The following is a 12,097-nucleotide window of genomic DNA, read 5'->3' on the forward strand; positions in this document are numbered from 1 at the left end:
TGCTGTACGTGGTCCATGTCTCTGAAGCATACAGGAGGGTGGGTATCGCTACTGCTCTGTAGACCATGAGCTTGGTGCCAGGTTTGTGGTCCTGTTCTTCAAACACTCTCCTCTTCAGGCGACCGAAGGCTGCACTGGCACACTGAAGGCGGTGTTGGACTTCGTCGTCGACGTCTGCCCTTGTTGACAGTAGGCTCCCGAGGTATGGAAAGTGGTCCATGTTGTCCAAGGCCTTGTCGTGGATTTTGATAATCGGGGGGCAGTACTGTGTGGCGGGAGCAGGTTGGTAGAGGACCTTTGTCTTACAGATGTTTCGTGTAAGGCCCATGCTCTCGTACGCTTAGGTGAAGGTGTTGATGATGGTTTGGAATTCGACCGCCGAGTGAGCGCAGACGCAAGCGTCGTCTGCATACTGTATTTTGCTGACAGAGGATGGGACGACCTTGGATCTGGACTGCAGGCGACGGAGGTTGAGTAGTTTCCCGTTTGTTCTGTAACTTAGCTCCACTCCAGCGGGGAGCTTACTGAGGGTGAGATAGAACATTGCAGCAAGGAAGATCAAGAAGAGCGTTGGAGTGATGACACAGCCTTGCTTGACCCCGGTTCGTACGTGAATTGGGTCTGTGGTGGAACCGTTGGTCAGGATCATGGCTTGCATGTCGTCATGAAGCAGGCGGAGGATGGTGACAAACTTTTGAGGGCAGCCGAATTTGAGGGGGACACTCCATAATCCCTCACGGTTGACAGTGTCGAAGGCCTTTATGAGATCAAAGAAGGCCAGCGGTTGGTGCTGTTCCCTGCATTTCTCTTGTAATTGACATGCGGTGAAGATCATGTCCATTGTGCCCCTTAGTGGGTGGAATCCGCATTGCGACTCTGGGAGGAGCTCTTCAGCCATTGGGAGGAGGCGATTGAGGAGGATTCTTGCGATGACTTTCCCTGTGGCAGACAGCAGGGAAACTCCTCTAATTACCGCAATCGTACTTGTCACCTTTCTTGAAGATGGTCACGATTACAGTGTCTCTGAGATCCCCTGGCATGCTCTCCTCCTTCCAGATAAGAGAAATGAGTTCATGAATTCGTGCCAGTAGTGCTTCTCCGCCATGCTTTAGTGCCTCGGCAGGGATTCCATCTGCTCCTGAGGCCGCCTTGTTCTTCAGTTGTCGGATGGCCTTTTCAACCTCATGCCGGGCTGGGGTTGTGCTGAGATGGTGGCGGGTAGCATGCTGCGGGATGGAGTTGAGGACACTCGCGTCGAAGACAGAGTCTCGGTTAAGGAGATCTTCGAAGCGCTCCTTCCAGCAGGCACTGACTGCCTCGCTGCCCTTGATGAGTACCTCTCCGTTCTTGGCCCGCAGTTGGGTAGGACCTTGGGTGCTTGGGCCATAGATGGTCTTGACTGCGCTAAAAAAATCCACGCACGTCGTGATTGTCGGCTAGCTGCTGGACCTCCTGCACTTTCTCCACCCACCATCTGTTCTTTAGGTCGCGAGTTTTTTGTTGGACCTCGGCCTTCAGACATCTGTAGAGCTGCTTTCTTGCTCTCGAGTTCTGTTGCTGTTTCCAGATCAGGAATGCCTTGTGCTTGCAGCTTATTAGCTCCTGGATCTCCTGGTCGTTCTCATCGAACCGGTCTTGGTGTTTCCTGGTCGAGTGACCGAGCGTCTCTTCACAGGTGCTGATTATGGAGGCCTTGAGTGCAGACCAGGCGCTGTGGACACTCTTTGTCTCTGCATCACTGGGAGTCGTCAGGTTGTTTGTGAGGCGCAGGCTGAATAGGGCTTTCTTTGCAGGGTCTTTGAGCGCTCCAGCGTTGATTTTCCTGCGGCATTGCTTCTGTTGCCGCCGCTGTTTTGGGGCTACATTGATGGAGATGACAGAGCAGATTAGGCGGTGGTCTGTCCAGCAGTCGTCGGCTCCTGTCATGGCGCGGGTGATGCGGACGTCCTTGCAGTCCCTCGCTCGAACGATGACATCGTCCAGCAGATGCCAGTGCTTGGAGCGAGGGTGTTGCCATGAAGCCTTGTACTTGTCTCTCTGACGGAACAAGGTGTTGGTTATGACAAGGCCATGTTCTAAGCATTTCGACAGGAGGAGGGTACCATTGGAGTTGGCTTTCCCCACCCACTCTCTGCCGATCACACCTCCCCAGAGGTCTGTGTCCTTTCCAGCTCTGGTGTTAAAAGTCACCAAGGAGGATCAGCTTGTCGCTCGTTGGGACTCGAGACTGGGATTGTTCGAGGCTGGAGTAGAATTCCTCTTTGGTCTCGCCTGTGGCTTCCAGTACTGATGACCGTAGCGCACTGGTTCTGGGCTAGGGTGAGCACAAGTCATGAGGCGCTCGTTTGTACCACTAGGATGGTCTCTGAGACGCCTAACTCGTTCATTTTTTATGGCGAAGTCTACTCAATGGAGGCGGCATTCTTCTTCAGGTTTGCCTTTCCAGAAGAAGGTGTAGCCACTGCCTTGCTCCTTGAGCTGGCCTTCCCCTGCCCGCCGGGTCTCACTTAGGGCGGCGATGTCAATGTCGAAACTTCTGAGCTCCCAGGCAACGATAGCAGTACGGCGTTCTGGTCTGTCACTGTTGGGATTGTCCATGAGGGTCCTGACGTTCCAGGTCCCGAACTTCATTTTAAAGGGTGGAAGATGCCTGTACATGAATTTTTCTAACGTGGGGTGGCCGTTGCACAGCAGCTACCACACGGGCTTGACCGAGCAAGGTCTTGGCCCAATGGCAAGGGGATCCAAGGCGATTGGAGACCAGGCTCTGCTACAACAGCCACAGTAAAACCTTTATTTCCCAAGGCCCGGCCGGCCACAGTAAAACCTGCAAAGCAGGTTAAACCTGAGGCTTCCAGCTTCATTAACATATTTAAAATGCCAACCCTCCTCCTGGAAGCGGGTTGGCTACCCACCCCTTGTCCCGCCTCAGTAAAACCCAGAAGTCAGCGGGTTGGAGCTGGTTTCCCGACACGCTTGCAATGTTTGGGTATTTAACCCCCCCCATCAGCACCCACTCTCACCCATGTTAAAATTCCCCCCTTTGTGTTTTCAAATATCTTGCAGTATTAAATCCATGTACCTTGCTAGAGCAGAGAAACCACAGGTAAGTGCTTTTTTTTTGCTGCTGTCTGCAAGCAAAGACGAGGAGCATCCATTGCAAATATTTTACCCCCTTTAAACCCTGTACTTCAGGGCTTTGTCTTTGTTGGGAAACCTTTCCAGATTAAAATGTTTTTGTTTCATTTGTGCATATACTCATTCCTAATTCGTAGGTGGATCCTAATAACTGCACCATCTAGAATATGCTAACTTGATTTAGATTTGGTCATGACTCTGGCCTTGGTCATAACCAGGATGGTTGAACCAGATGCGATATGGTTCATTGCTTTTTTCATAGAAAACCGGTTGTATATAAAATAATGGTATTTAAGTCTGAAATATTGTTTGAACCATCAAATTAAATGGGCAGGTTGGTGCGCTTCAGGCTAATCATTGGATTCCCATTTACGTTAATACATTAATCAGCTGAATAACAAATTTATCCCAAGGGAGTCTTTTACTTCCACCTAATTCTACCCATAATTTCAGAGTTGCTCTCCGCTAATGAGCAACGCAGCAGATATCTGGAGAGTCGGTAATTTTGTACATTAAACCTTTCATAGTCTTCCATCCAAATTTAAAACCGATAATGCTGAAGTGTTGCACATTGGTTGGAAATATTTGTCTTAAGTTTGCAATGAATGAAATTGATTTGGCAGAGGTAGACTTAAAAAAGGAATTTGCAGTGATAATCGACTTACTGCTTTCAATTTCTTGTTAATGTTATAAAGCAATTAAAAATACAAATAGAATGATAGCTTCCATAGTCAGAACAGTAGTTTACCGCTCTCCAGAGGTTTGACTAAGATTTTATAATGACCTGATAATACCCCACTTCTAGTGCTGTGTTCAGTTCTGGTTACCACACCACAAAGTCATATACAGAAATTAGAATAAATGCAAAGACCAAAATTGATCCCAAGTGTAAAGAGGATGAACATATTGGTAAAACTCTAGCTGTACAGTCTCAAAAGTACAGTTATGGGAGAACCTCTGCAAAGTATATAAACTATATTAAACTATTAAAAGCTGCAGTATTGTTTCCCCAGAATACAACTTCCAAGTAAGCCAGGAGAATAGGATCAGAGAACCTTAGTGAAAAATTAGTTTCAATTAGTGATAAAGAAATGTATAATTGATATGAGTTCTTTACTCAGTAATAACGTTGTGAATGATCTGTCTGGCTGGGTAGTGGAAACAAGAGAACTTCCAAGTGCCGGTGTATTGTGTGATGAGAGTTTAGATACTGGAGGGGTGAATTTCAGTGATAAAACTCGACCTTTCTTGCCCTTAAATGTTCTTATGTACTTGTCTCTATCATTCATCAGGACAGTAAAGTTGGTCACTCCACCACTAAACAGTTGCTCTGTAAATGGATGTATGTTGCCTTTTTGTATTCTCTGGCTAGTAAATGTGCACTATCCGGTTTTAGGGATCGTTCCACCAAATTGGAAAAAAATTGCTTGTTTTTGCTTTCTCAGAGATGTGTGCAGACAAGTGGTCTATCTGACATGGATCCTTTCAACATTATATAGCTTTAGTCTTAGTGGTTGGGTCAACTTTTTTTTTAGAAGTCATAGTAGATGCAGCTGTCTAAATACTTCTATCACGCCATAACATCTCGATCATTACAGGGTATTCCTCTCTCTACCTTTGGATTTCCAATTACTTGCGTTTATTTGCTTGTTACCAGGATTTTGGTACGTCCTACCTATAATTACAGGTGGAAAGAATGTAGTTAACTGAAGCAGGTCCCTCTAACCATTATTAGATACAAAGGAAATGATACTAAAAAATATATGTAAGATTTTTTTTAATTGTCTAAAACTTGAACCGTTTCCAAGCATATTTATATACCTAATGTTTTTGATTTACCTTGTCGCAGACTCCCTTCACCCTAACGTTGAGGCTATGGGATATCTACATGCTAGAAGGAGACCGGATTCTCACAGCAATGTCGTACACTATTCTTAAACTCCACAAAAGTAAGATCACTTCATTGACAACTCAAATTCTGTTTTGTTTTTCCCCTTTGCAGCTTGGAATGAACCATTTCTACTACATAAACCTAAGCACTTAAATATTGTGCTTTTCCAGACTGATCATGTTGGGTTTAGATCAAATCAAATCAACTTTTATTGTCATTGTTAGTGCACAAGTGCAGTACAACGAAATGTAGGCTTGCGGCTCCCGAGAGTGTACATTTGGATTAAGACATTTAAACATTCAACATACATTTGGCTTGTAGTATATTAACATAACATAACCATAATAAAGTGCTTTGGCAGATGTGCAGGCTTTAGAGTTTATTTGTGGAGTTCAGTAGGATGACGGCCCTGGGAAAGAAGCTGTTCCTAAATCTGGTCGTACGGGTGCGAATGCATCTGTAGCGTCTCCCAGATGGCAGGAGGGCGAACAGACTGTGGCTGGGGTGGGTAGGGTCTTTGATGATGGACCGTGACCTCCGTAGACAGCGTTTCTGGTATATGTGCTCTATGGTCAGTAGCCGGGTGCCGGTAATGCGTTGGGCAGTTTTGACTACCCGCTGCAGGGCTTTCCGGTCATAGTAGCTACAGCTGCCATACCATACTGTGATACAGTTTGTCAGGATGCTCTCTATAGTGCAGCGGTAAAAGTTAGAGAGAATCAGGGGTGACAGGTTACATCCCTTCAGCCTCCTTAGGAAATATAGGCGCTGCTGGGCCTTCTTCACCAGAGAGGAGGTATTGAGGGACCAGGAGAGGTCTTCCGTGATGTGGACTCCGAGGAACTTAAAGCTGTCCACCCTTTCCACCACAGCCCCATTGATGTGGATGGGGGTGTGACTTCCGCCTTTCGACTTCCTGAAGTCCACAATGATTTCTTTGGTTTTCTTGATGTTAAGGGCCAGGTTGTTATCGGCGCACCACTTCAAATCTAATGACTACTTAAAAAAAATTTTTTTAAGGTTTTGGGGGCTTACAGTGTTGGAATTTTATTATTAAGCAAGAGAAAGGTAAAACTAAGCACCCCCACCCGCCCCACAAATCACATCAGTGTAAGATTACGTCAGCCCAGCTATACTTGACTGAGGCTGGCAATTAGTGGCAAATAGGACGCATTTATTTTTGTTGTGGGCTCACATCCATGAAATGCTTCGCTGAAACTAACATAGTTCCATTTCAGCTGGGACGCTTGCATCGATTTCATTCAGAATGGGCTGGGCTCAGACTGAGATCCCAGAGATGAAAGTACAGTGTTCTTCAACTGTTTTCCTATGAAAGGCCTCCCTTTATTCTCCACTCCTATCCTGAAACCTCCGATACAATCTAATGGGTACCACAGCCCTCCATTACCTCATTCAAGCAGGCATTCTTCATGTGTAAGCCTAAATAGTGAATATCACCAGGCCATTTGACTATGGAGAGCATCTCAGCAGAGATAGTTTTATCAGACATCTACATATGCACTTTAGAAACAGTGATTGGTGCATAGCAAGATTCTTTACTGTGTTTTGCAAACGCCCTCCCTAGTCAAGGACTAATGAAACCAATTATAATGCCCCATGTGAATATGGACTTGGCTAACTCAGCAATGACCAGGGACCTTCATTGCTGCAATAAGTACATTCACCCTCTGAAGCCTTAGGGGGTGGGGCTACTTTTTAAAAAATATTTAACTCTTTATTTTTATCTAAATTGGACTAAACCAATTAATTGGTTATTTAAGCTTTCATGACATTCTGGCCACTAAACCGGGAGGTTAGGTTACCTGCTCAGATTCCTTTGTAGCTTTCGGCACCTATACCGTTCCTTGCTTGTCCAGCAGGAAGAGAAGTTCAGTTGTTTTCAGTAAAGCAGAATGGATTATTTGCAAATCATCCCAGCTGAGAAACTGGCTAAACTCATTTTGTTTCTTTAAATAGTGAATATGGATAAAATCTCTGGAGGAAATTGTAGTTGGGACAGTGTCTCAGCCTGGACAAAGTAACATCACTAAATACATTATTAGCTCGTGATCCTTGAGTGACCTTGTGATTTTAATTCAGAATCATGACACTTGGGTTTAGTACTGCATCCCAGATGGTTCCCCTTCAATTTACCTGATGCCATCAGCATGTTATGTTGAATCAAGCCTATTTAAATCAAACAGATCTCGAGGAGAGGGGGGGTGGGTGTGGGTGTGGGCGGGCAGGAAGAAAATCATAATTGTTGATTTTTTTTCAGTGAGAAGTACAAATTGTGTGACTCAGTGTATGTATTTTTCAGAGAGGATTTTGCTAATGCTGGGACAAAAGTAATAGGTGCTAAACAAAACAATGTGCTACTGTTTGGAGCGGTTAGATAAGTACAGTGCCAAGCACTGTAATTTGTTAGAATTTACGTCAGTAATCTGCCTTTGAGAGCAGAAATTAATTAACAGTAAAAGCCAGCCTCTCCTCATAGAATGAGCTCAACAGCTGAGAAGCAAAACCACGTAAGTTATTAAGCTGGCACTATTAGCTTGCATTCCCATTGTTCTATCTACTAATGGTTACAATGAATGTACATTCCATGGTGTGTTATGTTGAAACAGGCTTGATTCAAGTAGTCTGCTCTATGTTGTGTTCCAGTTGGCTGTCTCACCTATTCCTGTGTGTTTTATGCCATTACAGCTATTGTATTTTTAAATGGCTAATATATCACTGAATATTCTATCTCTTTCTCCCTCTCCCCACAATGTTCTCCCTTTTTCCATAGGGCATTGAACTACTTTTGTGTACTGCCTCACAGGCACTAGTAGTCCTCAGTATTTTCCCCAAATTCGCATTCTTCATGACCGAGCCTAGACCGTGACCGCCAGCAGGGTATTTAACTATGGGGGTGGGGGGGACATTGCAACTGAGGCCGATCTTATCTTTGCCTCAGACCTGTACGCACACTGCCCAATAGGGTCACTGGAGAATGACCAGAAGCAGGAACCTAAGCCAAATGTTCACTCTGTAGCTTGGGGTTGCTGATCGGAATTACAGTGGCTCATCATTATCGTGACTAAAATCAGCTAACTCAGCTTGCACCAAAGATCAAATCTATGAATTTCTTGGCCTATGAATCTGTCATGCATTTAAAAAAAGGAAATGTTGCAGTTTAGCTCTTAAATACTGACATTCAAAACTGTGACATATTTAATAGCTTGATTTGAGGTAAATGCCTCAGTGAGAAAATGCACCATGTGATGTGTAAGCTGTATAGACCAGGAAGGTCCAAGCTTCAATCCCTGGTCTGTGTTGAATTACCTGATTTCAGCCAGCCCAGCAGTAGAAGCACTAAAATTTGGCTCGGGAGTCCTTGGTCAGATGAGGAGAAGTCATAGTCATAACGGCACAGAAGGGGGCCATTTGGCCCATCGAGTCCGTGCCAGCTTTCTGCAGAGCAATAGCAAAATACTGCCGATGCTGTGCGGGTTAGGTTGATTGGCCATGATAAAAAAAATTGACCCTTAGTGTTAGGGGGGATTAAATACGTGGGGTTATGGGGATAGGGCTTGGGTGGGATGGCTGTCGGTGTAGGGACCGGGTGCTAGGGTTTGGATGATCAGCCATGATCTCGTTGAATGGCGGAGCAGGCTCGAAGGGCCGAATGGCCTACTCCTGCTCCTATCTTCTATGTTTCTATGAAATCTGAAATAACAACAGAAAATGCTGGAAATACCCAGCAGGTCAGGCAGCATCCGTGGAGAGAGAAACAGAGTTAACGTTTCAGGTCTGGGACCCTTCGTTAGAACTGGAAAAAGTTAGAGATGTAACAGGTTTTAAGCAGGTGCAGAGGCAGGGAAAGAGGGGAGGGGAGGAAAGAACAAAAGGGTCTTCGATTAGGCACTGTGCAGCCTTCGGGACTCAACATTGAGTTCAACAATTTCAGACTATAACCCCTGCCCCAATTTTTTCACATGGCAGCTGTTGATGATTCTGCCATCCCTATTTGCAACATTTAATCTCTCCTGCCTTCCACCGTAGCACAGACCGTCCTTTTTGCGCCTATCAAGTGCCTATCCAGTCTCCGCTTCCACCACTTCCGTCAGCAGCGAGTTCCAGGTCCTCGCCACTCGCTGCGTAAAAAAGTGTTTCCTCACGTCCCCCCCTGTATCTCTTGCCCAAAACCTTAAATCTGTGTCCCCTGGTCCTTGTACCATCAACTAGTGGGAACAGCCTTTCCTCGTCTAGCCTATCCAAACCCGTCCTAATCTTGTACACCTCTATCAAATCGCCCCTCAACCTCCTTTGCGCTAATGAAAACAAATCCAGCTTCTCCAACCTGTCCTTGTAGCTAAGATCCCCCATCCCTGGAACCATTCTGCTAAATCTCCTCTGCACCCTCTCAAGGGCCCTCACATCCTTCCTGAAGTATGATGACCAGAACTGGACGCAATACTCCAGTTGTGGCCTAACCAGTGCTTTATAAAGGTTCAGCATAACTTCTCTACTTTTGTACTCAATACCTCTATTTATGAAGCCCAAGATCCCATATGCTTTGCTAACCACTCTCTCAATATGTCCTGCCACCTTCAGGGACCTATGCACATTAACTCCCAGGTCCCTCTGTCCCTGCACACTCTTTAAAACTGTGCCATTAAGTGTGTATTGCCTCTCCCTGTTTCTTCTGCCAAAATGCATAACCTCACACTTCTCTGTATTAAGTTCCATCTGCCACTTGTCTGCCCATTCTGCTAGCCCTTTTATGTCCTGTTGCAGTCGATTGGTATCATCCTCACTGTTTGCCTTACCCCCAAGTTTGGTGTCATCGGCAAATGTAGAAATTCGACTCTGTATTCTAATATCCAGGTCATATATCGAAAAAAGCAGTGGCCCCAGCATTGACCCTTGGGGAACACTACTGTCTACTATCGTCCAGTCTGAAAAACAGCTATATACCACAACACACTGTTTTCTATCCTTAAGCCATTTCCTTATCCAAGCTGCCACTGACCCACCTATTCCATGAGCTTCAATTTTGTTAACCAGCCTTCTATGTGGTACTTTGTCAAACGCCTTCCTAAAATCCATGTAGACAACATCCATTGCATTCCCTTCATCAATCCTCCCTGTTACTTCATCAAAAAATTCAATTAGATTAGTCAAACACGATCTGCCTTTTACAAATCCATGTTGGCTCTCCCTAATTAGCTTAAACCTCTCCAAGTGCCTGTTAATTTTTTCCTTGATTATTGTTCCTAAAACTTTACCCACCACTAATGTTAAACTGACCGGCCTGTAGTTACTAGGTTTGTCCTTGCACCCTTTCTTGAACAATGGTGTCACATTTGCCACTTTCCAATCCTCAGGCGCCTCCCCTGCATCTAGGGAAGATTGGAAAATTATGGCAAGCCATTCCGCTATCTCCTCCCCCAATTCCCTTAGCAACCTGGGATGCAAGCCATCTGGACCAGGCGACTTGTCCACTCTAAGCATACCCAGCCTTCCTAGTAAATCCTGTCTATCAATTTTCACCCCTTCCATTGCTTCTACCTTTTCCACTTCTACCGATATTTTGTCAGCATCCACCTCAAACACCTATACAAAGTACTCATTGAGTATTCTAGTCTTGCCCTGCGCCTCTAAGCATATATCACCTTCTTTGTCTCTAATAAGCCCTACCCCGCCTCTTACTACCCACTTACTGTTTACATACCGGTAGAAGATTTTTGGGTTCACTTTTATGTTAACCACCATTCTACTCTCATATTCTCTCTTTGCCAGTCTTATTTTCATCTTCACTTCCCCTCTCAGCTTATTGTACTTGGCCTGGTTCTCCCTTGAGGAATTCAGCTGACACGCGTCATACACCCTTTTTTTTTGTTTCATCATCTTCTCAATCTCCCTCATCATCCAAGGAGCCCTTGCTTTGATTCCCTTACCCTTCCCTCTTGTTGGAATGTACCTAGCCTGTACTTGGAACATCTCCTCCTTAATGATCACCCATTGTTCCATTACAGTTTTTCCTGTCAGTCTTTGGTTCCATTTTACCCTGGCTAGATCCTTTTGCATCCTATTGAAGTTAGCCCTATTCCAGTGTAGAAGTTCCACTCTAGATTGTTCCTTGCTCATCTCCATTGCTAATCTAAGTCTTATGATACGATGATCACTCATACAGACACTTGGTCGACCTGGCCCACCTCATTCCCCAGCACCAGATCCAGCAGTGCCTCCTTCCTAGTTCGGCGAAGAACATACTGGTCAAGGAAATTCTCCTGAATACATTTCAGAAATTCCTCCCCCCTCCTTTTCCTTTACCCTAGCATTACCCAATCGATATTTGGGTAATTGAAGTCCTCCAGTATAACCACTCTATAGCTCTTGCATATCTCTGCGATTTCCCCCAATAGCGTGATCATACCCTTTTTGCTCCTCAACTCTAACCAAATGGATTCTGTCCTTGTCCCCTCAAGAACATCCTCCCTTTCCAACACTACAATGTCTTCCTTAATCAGCACTGCCACCTCACTTCCCTTTTTTCCTTCCCTATCTTTTCTGAACACCTTGTACCCTTGAATATTAAGTGCCCAGTCCTCACTGTTTTTAAGCCACATTTCTGTTATTATCACAACATCATGTTGCCACACGGCTAATTGTGCTTGTAGCTCACCAACCTTATTCGCCACACTTTGTGCATTTACGTACATGCATTCTGAACCTATTTTTGAATTTTTCGTAGTCTTTCTTAGTCTGCTCCTATCTAATTCCACCTCTAGTACTACTTTCTTCTCCTAATACTATGCAACACACTCACTCTTTTATGCACCTTATTCCTCTTTTCTACTCCTATATGCTGGTGCCCATCCCCCTGCCAAGCTAGTTTAAACCCTCCCCAACAGCACTAGCAAACCTCTCTGCGAGAATATTGGTCCCGGCTCTATTGAGGTGTAACCCGTCCGGCTTGTACAGGTCCCACCTTCCCCAGAAACTGTCCCAATGCCTCAGGAATCTGAAGTCCTCCCTCCTGCACCATCTGTCCAGCCATGCATTCATCTGTTCTATCCT

At 45.2% G+C, this 12,097-nt stretch overlaps 1 protein-coding gene across 2 annotated transcripts in view; it reads left to right on the forward strand.

Annotated features, from left to right (window-relative positions):
- The window catches only part of usp6nl (USP6 N-terminal like), a 258,160-nt gene that overhangs the window by 227,323 nt on the left and 18,740 nt on the right, over window positions 1-12,097 (forward strand). For both annotated transcript variants that reach the window (XM_086010705.1, XM_086010704.1), the window contains exon 13: window positions 4,988-5,087. In XM_086010705.1, the coding sequence (XP_085866831.1) occupies window positions 4,988-5,087 (100 nt within the window). The remainder of the gene's footprint in view (window positions 1-4,987; window positions 5,088-12,097) is intronic.

Source organism: Somniosus microcephalus, chromosome 17 (assembly GCF_052327205.1).
Source record: "Somniosus microcephalus isolate GS21.2 chromosome 17, FLI_Smic_1.0, whole genome shotgun sequence".
Classification (NCBI taxonomy): domain Eukaryota; kingdom Metazoa; phylum Chordata; class Chondrichthyes; order Squaliformes; family Somniosidae; genus Somniosus; species Somniosus microcephalus.